The 17122-nt window shown below is 43.9% G+C and overlaps 1 protein-coding gene across 4 annotated transcripts in view; it reads left to right on the top strand.

Moving 5' to 3' along the window:
* TONSL (tonsoku like, DNA repair protein) overlaps positions 1 to 15174 on the top strand; it is a 33782-nt gene extending 18608 nt beyond the window's left edge. For 2 of the 4 annotated variants that reach the window (XM_072602727.1, XM_072602728.1), the window contains 10 exons: positions 316 to 1094; positions 1487 to 1563; positions 2496 to 2646; positions 2763 to 2841; positions 5025 to 5326; positions 6165 to 6336; positions 7527 to 7702; positions 8739 to 8812; positions 9879 to 10012; positions 14848 to 15174. In XM_072602727.1, the coding sequence (XP_072458828.1) occupies positions 316 to 1094; positions 1487 to 1563; positions 2496 to 2646; positions 2763 to 2841; positions 5025 to 5326; positions 6165 to 6336; positions 7527 to 7702; positions 8739 to 8812; positions 9879 to 10012; positions 14848 to 15041 (2138 nt within the window). In that variant the 3' untranslated portion in view covers positions 15042 to 15174. Of the gene's footprint in view, positions 1 to 315; positions 1095 to 1486; positions 1564 to 2495; positions 2647 to 2762; positions 2842 to 5024; positions 5327 to 5556; positions 5614 to 6164; positions 6337 to 7526; positions 7703 to 8738; positions 8813 to 9878; positions 10013 to 14847 lie in introns of all 4 variants that reach the window. The other 2 variants (XR_011965686.1, XR_011965685.1) reach the window with 2 other exon arrangements.
* Positions 15175 to 17122: the final 1948 nt, after the last annotated feature.

Raw genomic sequence — 17122 nt, 5'->3', positions numbered from 1 at the left:
TTGGGGTATAATGGATAGAGAGCAGTCCCCAAAGCCAGAAAGGTGAAAGTTCAAGCTCCCACTCTGATACCCACTGTCTGTGTGACCCTGAGCAAGTCACTTAATTTCCTAATGTTCTAAACAGCTCTTTAAGAGTATAAATTGCAGAGAAGATGCCAACCTGTTTTGGTACAAAAAGTTTTTTATCTGAGAGTTCCCTTTATCAATGAAATCATAAACCCAATCTCTATTCCTATACCTTTTATAAGCCCATGGGATAGGTTGTGTGGGAGGCCAGCTTTGACTTCTCACAGATATTTTTCTTTCCTCCTGCAGCATCTCAAGGCTCTCTTACTTCCCAAACCATCCAGACCAATTCTCTGTTTGACCCTGAGACTTCCCCCTCTTCCAGCCCCCTCAGGTCTTCCCATTTCCTGGCCATATCAGAGCCCCAGCATCCCCTTCCCCAGAACAAGTCCCTTAACAGGACCTTGACCTCCCCAGAACAAGGACTGGGTGTCACCAGGCCACAGAGTTATCATGTTGGAGATGAGGCCAGTAGCTCTGAAGAGGATGATGATATGGTCCCATTCCAGCCAGTTAAGAAGAGGCCAAGACTTGTCAACTTGGGGCATTTGTCAGAAGGAGCAACACTGTACTCCCCTGAGACCACAGACTCAGATGTGGCATCTACCAGCCGGGCTGTGTACCAGGCAGCTATCCGGGGTGTGGGCAGTGCCCAGGCCCGGCGCCCATTTAAGACCATAGCAAAAGGGCCAGGTGAGACACCAATGACCCAGGCAGCCCTCATTCCTGAGGAAGAGTATTTGGATGGAGACTGGCTGGAGGATGATATGGAGTCTCACTGTGTCCATCGCAAGAGAAACCACTGTCTCCCAGAGAATGGATCAGATTGCACATCTTGGTCAGATAGCAATGGTGGAACTATCTGCCCAAGTTCTAAGCCACGTTCCCGACAGAGCCGACTCACTCGAATTGTGGACAGGACAGTGCTGGGCAGAACAAGTGGGAGCAGTAACTTGACAGAAGAAAACCCCTCTGTCTCCAGGGTTTCAGGTGCCAGTGGAGAGAGTCCTTCAGCAGGATACCTGCCAGTGAGTGAGCCAGAAGCTCCTGGGGAGAGATTGGGGTAGATAATCTCTGACCATGGAAGGAGACAGGACAAACAGTATACCAGGGGATGCTGAATAAAAACTGTCTAACAATTAGAGTATCCAAAAGTAAAACGAATCACCTTGGGAATTAGTTCCTTGTCACTGATGGTCTTCAAGCAGAAGCTGGATGATTACTCGCTAGGAATTTTATAAAAGGGATTGTTGTTCAGGTATAAACCAAACAAGATGCTACCCTCAAGGTAACTGCATGTTCTGAGTCTTGAGTCTATGTCTTTGGGAACATTAGGGTCCTTTCTCCGGGACAGGCTTGGGAGGTGTTAAACAACCAGAAACCTCATTTGCCCTAACTTTTCTTTCCCTCCTTCCCACAGTGTTCAGCTGCACCCCCTCCCCTCCGGGTCCGGGTTCGGGTACAGGATGATGTCTTCCTTATTCCAGTTCCCCAGAGGTAAGGAGTAAGGATAAGGCAGCCTCCTTGCCTGCTTTTCCCCTTAGCTTCTTGTCATTCATTCATTTTAGGTCAGATACTTACAGGGCACCCACTCTGTGCTCAGGTCTTTCTAGGCACTTAGAGGTACCAAAGGAGTAACAGAATTGGTCCTTGTCTTTGGAGAGCTTACTTTCTCATTCCTAAGTAGTTTTGGAGCAAGCAGGATATGGGCTGGCATTGAAGAATGATACAAATGGAAATGAGGAGATTGGGCGGAATGAACTGAACCTGGGGTGGGGACAATGAAGAAGCCAACCTGGCTGGAACAGATAGATTTTTGCTGGGATGATAGGAAGTATGATTGACCAGGTAATGTAGGCCTATGAAGGGATCGGGTGCCATGCAGAAGCATTTGGCACTTGGGAATCACTGAGAAGCGGAAGGATGTCTATGAGTCCTGACAAGATGACCAGGGACCAGATGTCCTTTAACAGACAAAGAGATGGGCCTAAGGTTATAAAGGTCACATGACTTGCTCAACATTATGTGTAGCTGAGTATAGAAGAGAACAACCCAAGTCCTCCAACTCCCAGGTGAACTTCATTCTATAAACTGTCGGTTCTACCCTTTCCATTTTGTGGGGAAGCTGGCTGTATGGGGGGAGTCACTTGTAGTCTCTGTATGTGAATACTGGCAAAATAGGGAAGTAGGACTTGTAAGTGTCAAGGGAACATAGACTAAAAGAGCAATCCAGAGTTGAGTTTGGGTTCTCATTCTAGGACTGAGGAGTTGTTTTGAGCACATAAGTCAGTGGGTTTGATGACTGCTGTTTCTGAAGATCCCCTATTGAAGGATTTATATTCCTCCCACCTCAGAGGGGAGTGTGGATCCTGGGGAGGGGAGAGACAGTGATTCCAAAGTTGCCTTATCTATCCTTCCCCCGGTGGCAGTGAAAGACACCCTGTGTCATGGCTGGCAGATCAGGCATCTCAGAGATACTACCAGACATGTGGGCTGCTAACCTGGCTTATCTTGAAAAAGGAGGGGGCCCTGCTAGCCCCTGAAGACCTCATCACTGATGTCCTGCAGAGCAATGAGGAGGTAAGAGAGCTTGGAAAAGCCTGCCTACTCTTCAGAGGAGTTGGAGCTTTCCCTTCCCTCTACACACATACTTAACGGGATTGGTCCTGCAAACTGACAAATCACATCTGTTTCAGGTGCTGGCTGAAGTGGTTTCCTGTGACGTAACACCTTTGACTGACCGATACCGAAAGGTTTGTCAAAACCTGAGGGAAGGTAAGGAGTCAGCAGGAGGCCAACCTGAAGTACTCCGGTTTAAAACGGCAGAGCTGTTGGAATCTCCCCCTTTGCCTTAACTGCTAGGAGCAGGGATTCAGGAAGGTGGTGAAAAGTTAGCCAGTGAGAACTCTTCAGTAAGGCCTCACTGATTTGTGGAAGACAGAGCAGGTGCAAAGGCACACCAGGTAGGGGCCAGGGGGAGGCTTTCATTGGGAGGCAGATCTCGAAGGGCTCATAGGATTTGGGATGGGTGAGAGGATGGAGTCACCAAGCATGTGCCAATCCCTGAAGTGGGAGTACAGATACAGGCAGAATGGCAGTCCCTGCCCTCAAGTAGGTTCTGTTCTAATGAGGGAAGACAACCCATAAAACAGAATTGAAAAGGCAGAGGTTAGGGAGGTAAAGCTGCCACAGGCTGAGAAGAGTGAATATCATATATTACAGACCAGTCTGATTGAACTGGGGGCATGGGAGGCATGTTGAGGGCTAATAGATAAGGCTAGGAAGATAGGTTAGGGCCAGAATGTAGGAGATCTTCAACGCCAGGCCAAGGAATCTGATTTAATAGAATACGGAGTTAAGGACCCTTTTTGTAGATTTTGATCATTCCCTATAGGAAAGTGCAGGAAAGGAGAGAGCAAAGTATGAAATAGCCATTTAACCAAATGGGCAGAGACACCTGTACTTTAAATTTACTGTCAGGCCATTCAAACCCCTTTGGGCAGTTCACCTGGACTGTCCTCATGTCTTTGCCATTATTCCTGGAGTGTTGGTCTGAGCTCCCTTTCCTAGCACCACCAAAAAGGGACATATATGTTCTAGGTGGGTCCCAAGCTGACTACAATTATCCTTTCCACATCATGATATTCCCCATCATGGTTTCAATATATCTTGGGTAGGCATAAGAAGTTAAATTGCGTTTCATCTCACATAGGCCAACTGCACTATGAACTGGGTGGCTAAGTGTGAATGACATTAGTCTTTTCTATTCTATAAAGCTGTGTCCCAGGAGTATGTGAGAGGAAATAGCATTAATAGTCAGTGAGGATGAGGGTGGACAGGTGGCTGGACAAACATAGAAGAGGGAACCTGTTGTCTCTTCACACAGTTAATGTTATGAACCAAAAAAATTTGGAGATTTTGAAGAGGGGAAATCTTACCTTGTTCTTTGGAGAATGGAAAAGGAAATAGTCTTATTCCCAGAAGGCAGAACTCGATAATAAGTAAAAGTGACAGAGACAATTTTAGAACCAATGTGAGTAAAATCTTCGTAACGTACTAGAGTTATCCCAAAGTGGAATGTACTGCATTGGGAGGTAATGGCTCTTCCCTCACAGGAGGTGAGGAAAGACTGAATGCCCTCTTTGGAGGGGTACAGAGGCTGAACTGGCTAGTTTTGTTCCTGTGGCAAATATGTAAAATTGTTCCCCTTATAATTCTGTAGTAATTATTTTGAATACTTTTTGTGCTTACTAACAGGTATCTGTGGTAGAGGGATTTCTCATTCAGATATTGGCTTCTGAAGTCCCATATCTAATATCTGTAATTCTTTAAGTATTAGCTAGGTTCTTAGTTTTGGTATATTTCAGAGGGGCTTCCTGTTAAAGACTACATTAGACTAGATTACTTCTGAAGTTATTTCAAACTATGAGATTTTTCAGTTTTGATTCTTTGATGGACTGTCACTATATGCCTTGGGCCCAGGATGTGGAAGTTGAGGAGAATGTTGCTTATGAATTTATAGTCTCTTAAGTATGAACCTAGAGGGGGAAGTATATCTGGAAGGGATTATAGAATCAGATTTAGAGCTAGAAGGGTTCTTAGAGGTCACATATTCTAGTCATCTCATTTTACAAATGAGGAAATTAATATCTATCAAATTCTTTCCATTGCATCATATTGACTCTCAGATTCTTAGCTGGAGACCTGGCAGAGAAAGCGGTGCTTGGGAGTGAGAAAGATAAGAAACACCTAACTCAGCTCATACTTGATCTTACCTGGCTTACCCTGGTTCCTCTGTTTCTTAAAGACTCCAAAGCCATCCTAGGATTTTATAAAAAATGATTATAAACTATGACTATTGTAAACTGAGATGATAAATGCCAAGTTGCAGCAGGAGTTTCTTCTTTTCTCACCTCTTCTACCCCAGATGTGATGTGAATCTCCTCTTTCTCCCTTAGCTGAGAACCAGCTAGTTCTCCAAGCTCTGGAACAGCAGAGCTCAGGCTCCTCATTCAGCGCCTGCTCCCTTGCCCTACGTCCAGCCCAGCTCACCCCGTTGCTTCGTGCCCTGAAGCTGCACACATCACTCCGGGAACTACACCTGGTAGGGAATCGGCTTGGGGACAATATAGCTGTGGAGTTGCTGGCCACTATTAGCACCATGCCTGGCCTGACCCTCCTTGATCTTTCATCTAACCACCTGGGTGCTGATGGCCTACACCACCTTGCTACTGGCTTCCCAAACCACAACACCTTCCAGGTAAGGCTTGTCTATTTGAGGAAGGGAGCTAAAGTTGGTTTGCCCTGGATAGTGTTTCCATCTTGGAATGAAAGCCTTTGAAAGGCACTTACAGTATTCACCAATATAGCATCACATCTACAATAGTCAGTGGGGATAAGTAACAAGCATAGGTCATTTCTACAGCACACTCTTCACATGACAACTGTATGACCTAGGTGTAGTGCATACTTTATTGTCCTGTTTTACAGATGTGGAAACTGAAGCATAGAGAAGGAAAGTGAAACATACCCAGTGTTGTACAGCTAGTAAGTGTTAAAGCTGAGATTTGAACCCAGATCTCCTGACTTCCAACCCAGCAGTCATGATACTCTACCATGTTGCCTCTTTTGCCAATGGAAGTCATGATCATAGAGTGACTGCTGGGTACTTAGCCTCCTTCTGAACACTTACTGAAAACTAGAGAAAAGAAGATACCAGGTTCCTATCCTGGTCAAAGCCCAAGAGGAGAGGAGACATAATTCCAGTTTCCTAGCAACCCTCAGTCCGTTAGGAAAGACATGGACCCCACTCCAGAAGATTGCGGGGAAGAGGGTCAGTGGGTTTTGCTGCTTTCATGTGACATCCAATTTAAGAGCCACCTTTCTAAGAGAACTCCTTGTATAATGCAGTAAACATAACCCTTACCCTTAGAAGACCTAGCTCTTGTAGGAGAGGGCTTTTTGGCTCCTGTACCCCAACTGTCCTGCCCATTACATCAGGCAGAAAAGGAGAACCTTTGCCTCCTGAGGGACCTCACTCCAAGAAAGCTCTTCTCTTAGCTCCTATCTTTCCTATCTCTTATCCACTTGTTTTGCAGAATCTAGAAGAACTAAATTTGAGCATGAATCCTTTGGGAGATGGCTGTGCCCAGGCCCTGGCTTCCCTCCTGCAGACTTGCCCTGCTATCAGCACTCTGCGCCTGCAGGCCTGTGGCTTCAGCTCAAACTTCCTGAGGAATCATCAGCACACCATGAACAGCGCCTTGCAGGGTGAGTTGGCAGCTCCAAGACCCAGATGAATCTATCAGCAATCATTTACTAAGCTCCTACTGTGTGCCAGGCCCTGGGGATATAAATACAAATCAATGAACAATCCCTACTCTCAAGGAACTTACATATGAAGAGGGAGAAAACAAGTCCATATATAAGTAGGTACAGAATTAATATAGGTAGAAGTGATAGAAGGTAGGGGAAGAGGGCATCAGGAAAGAAGGTGGTGCTTGAGAATAGAGAGGGGTTTTATGCGGCATAACTGAAGAGTGAATGAATTCTAGTTGGGGGTTGGGAGTGTGGGCAGCCAGGGCAGAAGCTGTCTGACAATTTTTAAATAATTGCTGCTTTCCAAAAGGGCTACCTTGAGGAAGTGTTACTTCTCTATCCATAGAGTAGTTCGCTCAGTGGTTGAATGACCACGAGGGGCCTTCTAATGCACACCCGGAGGAAGATGCAATTTTGGATCAAGTCAGTTGCTCAAGGTCACACAGATATTAGCCAGACTGGGACTCAGACCCAAGTCCTTCGATTTCAAATCCGTTGTTTAGCTCAGAGGTGTCAAACACATGGCCGACAACACTCGTTTGTGTGGCCTTGGCCAGATTAACATATAATTGGAAAATAAGTAACAAAATAAAAATACAGTAGAACATAAATGATGTTAATAGATTTTATTTGAAACCAATGGTTTAGCTGACTATACCGGTTTAGCTGACTATACCATGTGTGTATGTGATTCCCTTTCCCACAACTTAACCTAGATAAGGTATGTTGAGAAGATCCCTGCACATGAAATTGGACTAAATTACCATTTTTATATATCAGGTTTGCTTAAAAGCAGGGCACACCTGCATGTGATTATAAATTTTGAGAAGGAACAGTACCTTGGTTGTAGTAGGTGATTTCTCCAGAAAAGCTTCCTAGAGCAGGAGGTAGCACCTGGAAGGCCTATCTGAGCCTTGAGAATTCTTTGTGGAATTTTGGAGTGGGACATACACAGGGTGGAACAGGTTGGGGAGCCGTTTCAAGAGTAGCATATAACGTGCTCTTTAGGATTGGGAAGACAGTAGGATTTGTTTGGTTACCCCCTTGATCCTGAACACCATATTGTACAAAACTCTTTGCATCTCTTGGCCTGAGTATAGTTTCTAACACCACTCTTTCAATATGTCTTCCTTGACATATAGGTGCCCGGCATCTGAAGATATTGTCCCTGTCTTATAACACACTGGGTGTTGCAGCCCTAGCTCGGGCTCTTCAGTGTGTGCCTCACCGTGTCCTAGCTCAACTAGAGCTTGGCTCAGTGACAGCCAACAGGAACAGCTCAGGATTGATGGAGCCTATGATCAAATATCTGACACAGGTATGTAGTAGAGCCCCTTGGGGTGGGGGAGGAGGAAAGCAGGCAGGACAGAGACTAGCATAGTACTAAAGATAATTTTTGGTTTTAGTTTTTGTATTTCTAGCACAGTGCCTGTCACATAGCCACTTAATACTTTTTGACTTATTGATTCACTAGGACAGAAAAGAAAAGAGAGGGTTCAGAGTACTAAGGCTCCCTGAGTTTGAGAAGGAAAGAATTGGAGACCTAAGGACAATATTACTGCAATTTATATTCATCATATTTTTGTAGGCTTTGAACAGTAACAGGGGTGGCAAACCTGTGGCCTCAAGGCCACATGTGGCCCTCTGGGTCCTCAGGTATGGCCCTTTGACTGAATCCAAACTTCACAGAACAGTTTGTCAACTCTCAGTACAAAAATGACAAGTCATGTTTTTCTATCTTCTCCCAAAGGCACTCCTGAGAGCAATGGCAACTGTGGGGGGAAACAAGCATTTATTAAGCACCTACTATGTGCCAGACACTGTGCTAGACACTTTATCTCATTTGATCATATGATGAAAGGCTTAAGCTCAAAGGGGCTCCATACATACATACCTCAATCTGAAAACCCTCCCACATTTTCTTCTTGTTCTCCCAGCTCTCTAGGCGCTCCCTGGTTTCCGAGGCTGAGACTCTTGCTAACACAATCTTATCAAACTAGGCTGATTCCTTTTCCTTAATGTTCTTCTGTGACTCCTGAGTTCAGTTCTTTCAGAACCCTACATGCCAGATACACTCCCAGAGGTGGCTTTGTTTGAGGGGCCTGGAGTTCCATATCCTGTCCTCCTGAGGTGGCAGTCCAGTGCTAGATAGTGGTCAGGGAAAAGGGCTCACTCAGGCTCCCCTAATAGGGCATAAGTTTTTAAAACTCATTGGACTTGACTTCTCTTGTCCAGGCATGCTAATTTAATCAGTCTTCAATCTGACTTTGACTCTCTGGGGCATGTGTTACAAACCTTTTGGTGTTCCTTTCCCTTCCTTTGTGCTCTCTTAAGTCTCTGCTGTTTGTATCTAGGAAGGCTGTGCTCTGACACATCTGACCCTATCTGGCAACTATCTGAGTGATGAAGCTGTAAGAAATCTGAGCAGGTAACATGGGATCCAGGACCTCTGCCATGCCTGGAACAAACACTTGGCTGCCCATCTTTAGTATCATACCACCCAAGGCCAAGGTCTAGAAAACACAGCCCAACTAATTTGCTTCCTACAGTGCCCCTCTCAGCAGTCAAACATTAACAGCAAACAATTTCTCAGACCAGGCATCTTGAATAAAGAAGAAGTCTTTTACCACAAACAAGAAGATAAAGTTAATCCAGGGTGACAGTCGCAGGGCCAGTCCAGCCTTGTCTGGTTCAGGACAGTTAATGATTTCATGATTCTAGATGCCTTGATCTGGTCACTCAAGTCTAACCTATCCTTAGCCCACACTCTCCTCTATTTTACTTGACCATCCCAAGTTCTCTTGTTTTTGTCTTGCTTTTCATCTTCATTCCAAACCCTGTTTCATTCTTTCGTCTCTTCTTTCATTCTTTCATAAGCCCCACCTTCATTTCTTTAACCTGTTCACCTGAGGTCTGGTGCCCTTCAGTCTTACCACTCTTATTTTTTTGTCTACTCTCCTGTTAGTCATTACACATTAACATCTATAAACACTTCTATTTACATAGGCCACATGACAGAGCACCTTAGTAGCAACACAGAGATTCATAGAGACCAGGATTAGGGAGAGCTTTCCTCTTTATGGTCACTTGGACAGCTATATTATTCAACAGTTATTCCTATGAACCAGTAGCTTTTCTCTTTAACTAGGCTATATTGGGCAGACTCCCACCTCACCTCTCTTTGAGGTCATTTGAGGGGACAAAGTGAAGTTTCCTTTATCATCCTCAATTTCAAATGTGCTTGGTAGGATGGGACTTCTCTAAGTCCAAGGAGTGAGCTAAAACTAATTTTTTTGCCTGGGTATTATTTTAATCTTTTTATCTTGAGGACTTTGTGCCACAGTATACTTAATGTTTGTTGAATTGAATAGGAAAAGACTGTACCTAGTAGTGGGAGTAGCCATGAGGGGCATATGTTTGTTGGGTATCAATTTCTTCCTTATCCCCTTTCTTCTAGACCTATTCCCCAATTTTCTTTTGTCTTATCCTTCTAGATGTCTTCCTATCTGTCCTTCATTAATCTCATTGGATTTGACTGCCAATCCTAAAATCAGCTGTGCCAGTCTGGAAGACATCTTGTCAACTCTTCAGGAAAGAAATTCTGGCCTTGACTTCCTTGGTCTTTCAGGTGAGAAATTCAGTTGAGTTATTTTATCTCAACTCTCAGTTGAGCAGAAATATGGATATAATGCCATCCTATGATGAAATAAGATGCAGCTTATCAGAAAAGTGAGGAAAATGCCATGTATAAGTATGTAATTTGTAGAAAACCTGTTCTGGGAGCTATGGGAAGATTCAGAGGAAGGAAATACATGATATCTGGGTGAGTGGTGGGGCACAATCCCTATTCTACAGTTTTTGGAACTTGGCATCCTGTTGAATCTGAAAAGTAGGGCTTAGCATCCTTTCTTATGACCCTTGTGGGGAAGAAGCAGCATTTCCATTTGCCTGGGCCCATCTGGAAAGATTCATACCCTGACTGATTCTGAGAGCACTGGTCATCAAAGTTTCTAAGCTTCTTGTTTTAGCAAATTCTTCCTTATCCTTTTCCGGTCCTGGGAGAAGGGATTTAGAATAGGGAACCAAATTTTGGGAAATTGCCTCCTTAGGATCATTCAGTCAATTATTTACTGTCCAAGTAGGTCACCTGGTAACCATTCAAGGCCCTCTTTTAATCAGCCTGCTTCCTGACAGGGCAGTTTCATTGTCTTTAGAAATTATCTTATCAACTTCAGATAGCATTAAAAAGCCCTGGCATTATACTCTTCTTCCTGTGAAGCCTGGTTGGGGAAGGGGATATTCTCAAGAATCTCTGCCATTAATTCCTGGGACACCTACTAACCATTGCCTCACCAAATTTGGATTCTTAAGCCACGTGTGATACTTCTAATTGACTGATTGGCAGCTTCTGTTTTAAGAAGTATTACAATTATATGTGAGCTAAGGCAGTTAGCCTAGGGTTAATTGGAGATCTGTGATCTCATCCCAGCCACAGAACCTCACTTAAAAAAAATGAGGTGACCAAGAAGGCAAGCCAGTGGATTGTTATACCCTTGCAATCTGCCCACCTGTATTCAGCATCCATCTTAGTCTTTCCTTTTCAAAACTGGGAGAAATAATTTGTTGGTTGACAGAATCAGGATCCAAAAAGATAGTGACAGACTAGAACACTGTACTGAATCTAATAGGATGGAATTTAACTGGGGTAAATGTAAAGTCTTACAAGTGTAACCCATGTGGATTAAAAAAATCATTCTCACAAATGAAAGATGAGGAAGGCATTTCTATGAAGAAGTTCTGAAATAAAAGATCTCACTGCAAATCCAGTATAAGTCAACAATATGTTATGGTAGCCAGAAATGGTAAGACAATCTTAATGCATTAAAAAAGGTGTCTAAACTAGGCAGGCAATAGTCCCACTGCACTCTGCTTTGATCAGACCATTTCTGGAATATTAATGTTAAGTTCTGGCTACCACATTGGAAAGTGAAGGGCCTCAAGATCATTCTTTTGAGGATCATTTCAAGTAGGAATGTTTAGCTTAAAGAGAAGATGGTTTAGTGAGTGGAGAGTGTACCTGTCTTTAGGTAATAGTAGGACTTTGACAATGAATAGTGACTTGTGCTTGGCTCCAGACTGCAGAACTAGGAGTAATGGATTAATTCAGGACACTATTACAACAAATTAAAACTTGATAGTGGGAAAACTTCCTAGCAATTAGACCTGTCCAAGGATGTAGTGGGCTGCTTATGGAAGTGTTGGATCCCCAACACTCAAGATCTTCTAAGCCCTCCAGATATATTTGAGAGGATTACTGTTCCAGGATTTGTTCAGTTAGATGACCTCTGAAGACCCATCCAATTCTGAGATCAGGGGAGTTAGTCCTCACCATCCTCATCTTGAGCATGGCTAGAATAAGCCTCACCCTATTGCCTTAGGGCAGTTTCAGATGAGGAAAGCTCTTTGGAAGTAGGTCAGCTGGCATTTGAACATTGACTATGTCGTGTTTTAAATGATGTTTTAGTCAGTCTTCACTGAACACATGTATTAAGCGCCTATTTTCTGCTTACAAAGCACTGTGCTAATGCTGGAAGGAGACAGAAAAATGTAGTCTAGTAGAAGAATGAGACAAACATAGATAACAGATCACATTGTGAAAGAGGCATTGGAAATTTGCAAATAATGTGGTATGTGCAACCCAAACAAGGATTGTTATTAATGGGGACCAGGAAAGGCTTCCTGGAGGAAGTGGCATTTAAGATGACTGAACACATAAAGAGGAAGGAGGAGAACATTCTGGGAGGAGGGAACAGCTTGAGTACCAGAGATTTTCTGAGCAGAGGAGTAATAGGATCAGATCTGCTTGTAAAAATATGTTTGAACCAGGAGTGAGGAGAAAAGAGAAGAACAATTTAGGAGGTTATTGCAACGGTCTAAGCACATGATAATCATGGGAGTCTATTCTAGGGAATTGTCAGCGGGCATCAACTGAAGGGTGCAAAAAATACGAAGGTGAAATTAGCAGGACAAGACCAACTTTTTCAAAATGCTCCCCCAGACAAGGTAGAAGAACAAAGTTCAGTTTGGTAGGAAGTACTTAGCACCTACTCAGCCCCATTCTGGGCTATTCAGTGGCAGATTAAAAAAAAATTAGGCTTTGTTCTAGCTTCAGGTTACAGGTCCAGGACTTAATGCAGTGAGTTTAGTGTAATCTGGTGGTGAGCTAAGTGATGTGTTTGCTACAAGAGTGGTAAGTGCACACGAGACTGCCAGCTGTTCTATTATCTACGGTCTTGTCTACTACCCTCTGCCTTTTGTCCTTTATAATAGAAATAAAAGCTGGGCCTGGCACATAATAGGTGCTGAATAATGTTTAATTTTCCTGTGCCCTTCTAATGTGACTCTCTCTACTCCTACAATCCTTCTCTTTTCTCCGCTGGATCCTTTTCATCTGGTCTTTGGATATGAAATCACTGAAGATTTTTTTGTCAGAATTTGTACTTGTTAACCTATGGAAAGCTTTCTTGCTTTGGTCTTGTTTCTTTGTTACCATCCTGGGGTAGTCATTGTCATCAGCTGCTTTTGAAAACACACCTTACCTGTGTGCTTCTCTGAAGTTCTCATCCAGCCAGCAGATGACTTTCAAATCTATGTAGAACCCTTCACTAAAAGGACAATTGACATAGATTCTGAGGAGATATGTGCATCGTGGTTTTGAGTTTGTCCTTTCTAGTCTGCTAAACTATGAATCCAAACAGAGTAGGAAACTGAAGTTACCAGTGAAGTGACAGAAATAACAATCCCCATGCAAAGCCAGTTAAACAGGCTTAGTCCGCCACCCCACATGTTCTGTCCTAAGCAGGGCTGGCCTTCAGAGCTTCAGCTTTTGGCAAAACTGTAAAGTCGTCTTAAGTTTGTTTCCCTCTCTTTCTGTAGCACCACCCAATTGGGGTGCTCATGTGCTGCCTTGGCTACTCAGGTTTATCTTTTCCCAGTCCCCAGCCCACCTTTCTGACTAAGTTTGATGGCCACTGTTTGCATTGCAGGCAGACATTCAGTGCCTTAGACAGTGTGATGTAGTGGAAAGAACACTGAAATTGAAATAAGAAAAACTGGGTTAGAATTCTGGATCTACCACGTACTAGTCATGTGACAGTTAAAGTCCCTTTCCCATTCAGTATCCTCATTTGTGAAGCAAGGATGATAATCCTTGCACTAGCTATCTTTCAGGAATATTGGAAGGAGAGTACTTCAAAACTTTCAAGTCCTATTAATCCAAAGGCATTGGTCTTTAGATCAGTGGACCTTCTAGGCACCCCCTCACATTGCAGTGGGGACTAAATATTGTATTGTATAAATTTACAGACTGTGACTCTTGGGCAAATCATTTAAACTGTCTGGACCTCAGTTTCCTTATCTGTAAAATGAGAGGGTTGGACTAGATATCCTCTCCAAGCTCTAACAAATCTAATATGATCCTCTGAACTCTATGCTATGAAGAAGGCCAGCCCTGGCTTTTTTTTTTTTTTAAACTAACATTTACTAGCCTCTCTACTCTTGACCTTTTTCAGGAAACTGACTAGCAGTGGCATTCAGAAGCCACCCTCTCCACACCAAAACTACTATGTCTGAGTTTGAACCACTCCTAGTAGTATAACTACTTTTCTTTCCAGCCACAGAGATGGTCTTCCTTTGAGCCATGTATATGCATTCTCTTTCTTCCCCATGAACAAGGGCATCTGTTTGTTAGACCACTGGCAAAGGTTTAGGGCCCACTATAACATTTCAAAGTTAGAGTTTTCCCTACCAAAGGGCTATGAGGTAGGCAATGCAAGTAGTATCCCTGTTTCTGATGAGATAACAGGATTAGGGAGGTTAAGCAGCACGTGATGCTAGAGCTGGAACTCAAACCCAAGACTGTCTTGATTCAAGACCCAGTGCCCTTTTCACTGTATTATGCTGCTTTTCCTCAAAGCCAATTGCTCTCTGAGGAAATCCTTCATTGGTTTCCTTAACACTGTGCTTTAACCATCTGATTCCATAACCAGAGCTAATAGCCGTAATTTACATTTCTGTGGTGATTTATAAAGCCACTTTATCCTCCCAGCTGTCCTTTGGGGGACAGGGCAGATGGTGATGGTACCCTCACTTCACAGGTGAGGAAACAGGTTAAATGCCATACGTCACAGAATGTCATAGGATTTAGAGCTAGAAGAGACCTTAGGATATCTGGGTGTTTTCTCATCTATGAAATGAAAGGGTTAGACCAAATGACTTCCAAGTTCCCATTTAGCACTCCAGTTGTGCTGTCATTTTACAGATATAACATGGGAGAAAATATTATGAACTTCTGTTTTTATTTAATCATATGGTACCTGGTTTTTCTGTTCTGCAGACTCATAAATGTTAGTGTCTTGGATATATTCTACACAAAGCTTTTCCTGAATCTTTCCTTCTTTATAGGATGTTCCATCGAAGGGCCCTTGAACAGCTGCACATGGGAGAAAATCACCTCACAGCTTCGAGAGTTACAGCTGTGCTGCAGCAAACTGAAACCTACTGACCATCAAGCCCTAGGCCAGCAATTGGCCTGCAAGCAGGGTCCTGCCTCCTGCATACTGACCCACCACCACAAACTTTTCTTTGGATGCCACTGAGCAGCAGCCTCCCTTCTTTTTCCTTCCACTACTTCCATTTATGTACCTTACTGGATGCAATAAGTCTACCCATGGCTTTAGACTTTTAAAATCCTCAATAAATCACTGCTTCATGTTTTTTTTATTTACATCACCCCCCCTTGACAATCTCTGTCTTTGCTGTTCATTGCCTTTCCCCACCTCCCTGCCCTGTTTGAGGGAATCACAGTGAAGGCCTGTTGGGGAACTAGTGTGTTTCTAGGACCCAGATCTCGGGTCACCCAGGAGAGGAATAGAAAAGCTTCAGTTGCTCAAGTAGTTTATAGGATTATAATAGGATTAGGGAAATGACCCTTTAGCCTGCTGCTTGATTTGTTCCCATATTTAATCTCATCCAGGGCTCTAAGGTAATTCAGGGATTTGTTTGTGTATTTCCTCATTAATAAAATTTCAACATCTCTAAATTTGTTTAAGCTCAGAGTTCCCCACCCAGTTCGTTAAATATTCAGTACACCTGAGAAACCTTTCCCACCAGTATGGACTCATGCTAGTGCTAATTTTGGCCTAACCAAGAAAACATAGGTACTCCACCAGCCTGCCACCACACCCTCCATATGTGGAACAGTTACACCAAATGGAGAAGTTTTGAATGCTGTGAATAAATTCACTTACCATGATAGTGTACTTTCCAGGGATGTACACATTGATAACGAGGTTGACACTTGATTTGCCAGAGCTAGCTCAGTGTTTGGGAGGCTCCAAAGGAAAGTACAGGAAGAGAAGAGTTATTAGCCTGACTACCAAACTGAAGCTCTACAGAGCTTTTGTGCTGACCTCACTGTTTGTCTATGAAACCAGTGTTATGCTAGGAAACTGAATCGTTAAATTTGAGTGGTCTTAAGATTCTGAAGATCACCTGGCAGGATAAGAAGCTGGACTGCCAAGCATTCGAACTGTTTCAGAGAGCAACTCTGATGGGCCACATTTGAATGCCAAAAAAGATGATTTTATGAAGAGCTCAGCAAGCATTGACATAGTAGTCAGAAAAAGACAGGGACACTCAAGGTCTCTCAAGAACTTTGGAGCTGATTGTGTGACAGGGGAGATACTGGCACAGAATGGGTCAGTGTGCCCATCAGAGAAGGTGCTCTAATGAGCAAAGCAGAATTGAAACAGCTCAAAGGAAAGGCAGGATGTGCAGATTTAAAGAATCCACCCCAGAAGTTCACAGGGACTGTGTGTGTGTGGGGGGGGGGACCTGCGGTGAAACATCGCGAGCTTGTATTGGTGCGATCAGCCATGGATGGAGACACTGAAACCTGACTCCAGCATAAAGTGAGGTCATTTGATTCTCGTTAAGAATGAAGCACAAATAGAGAAAACTTTGCCATTATTAACGTAAGATACTCATTTCTCTATATATCAAGTCTCTCGCTCTCCTAGGTTTCAGTAAACGTTAAAGTTACAACATAGTTTGCTGACAATGAAATTGACAACAGGTGTGATTGTTTACATATTCCGGTCACAAATGTCAGTATCACCTCAGCCCTCTGGTAACCTACAACCACTGAGAACACGTGGGCCACCTAGTTTGTCCCGAATATTAAATGAGGCAAGGATGCTCTTTGCGCAAGAAGAGTCGCAATCCTTCAATAGACGCGCACTCTCCGCTCACCACATGCACCCCTCTTCGGTCTTCAGGAAAACGCCTCGGTCCGGGGGCTCCAAGCTCCATCCTAAGAGAACGGCTAGGACAGCTACACAGCCCCATCTTCCCCTTTCTCCGGCTTCTCCACTGTTTATCTCCTCGGCCAAAGTAAGATCCACACAAGCTGGGCTGGCTCTCCGAAAGGGGTCTGAAGAGGCTCGGCGTGGCGCTGGCAGGGGTCTGCCCCTGGCCCCGGTCTACGCCGGATCCATCAGAAGGCCGGACTTCCTCCTTCAGTCGCCCTGGGCGTGACGGCAGGGGCCAGGGATGGAAACTGCCCTAGAGAATCAGCCCAGGGTTAAGTGGGTAAGGGAAAGCCAGTTACAGGATCCGGGCGGACTCAGGTCTGTACTCGGAAACAAAAGCCGGACCCCAGAGAGCCCTTAACGCAACT

This window comes from Notamacropus eugenii, chromosome 4 (assembly GCF_028372415.1).
Source record: "Notamacropus eugenii isolate mMacEug1 chromosome 4, mMacEug1.pri_v2, whole genome shotgun sequence".
NCBI lineage: Eukaryota > Metazoa > Chordata > Mammalia > Diprotodontia > Macropodidae > Notamacropus > Notamacropus eugenii.
Note: the sequence above shows the minus strand (reverse complement) of the source record. Positions and strands in the feature narration are given on the sequence as shown.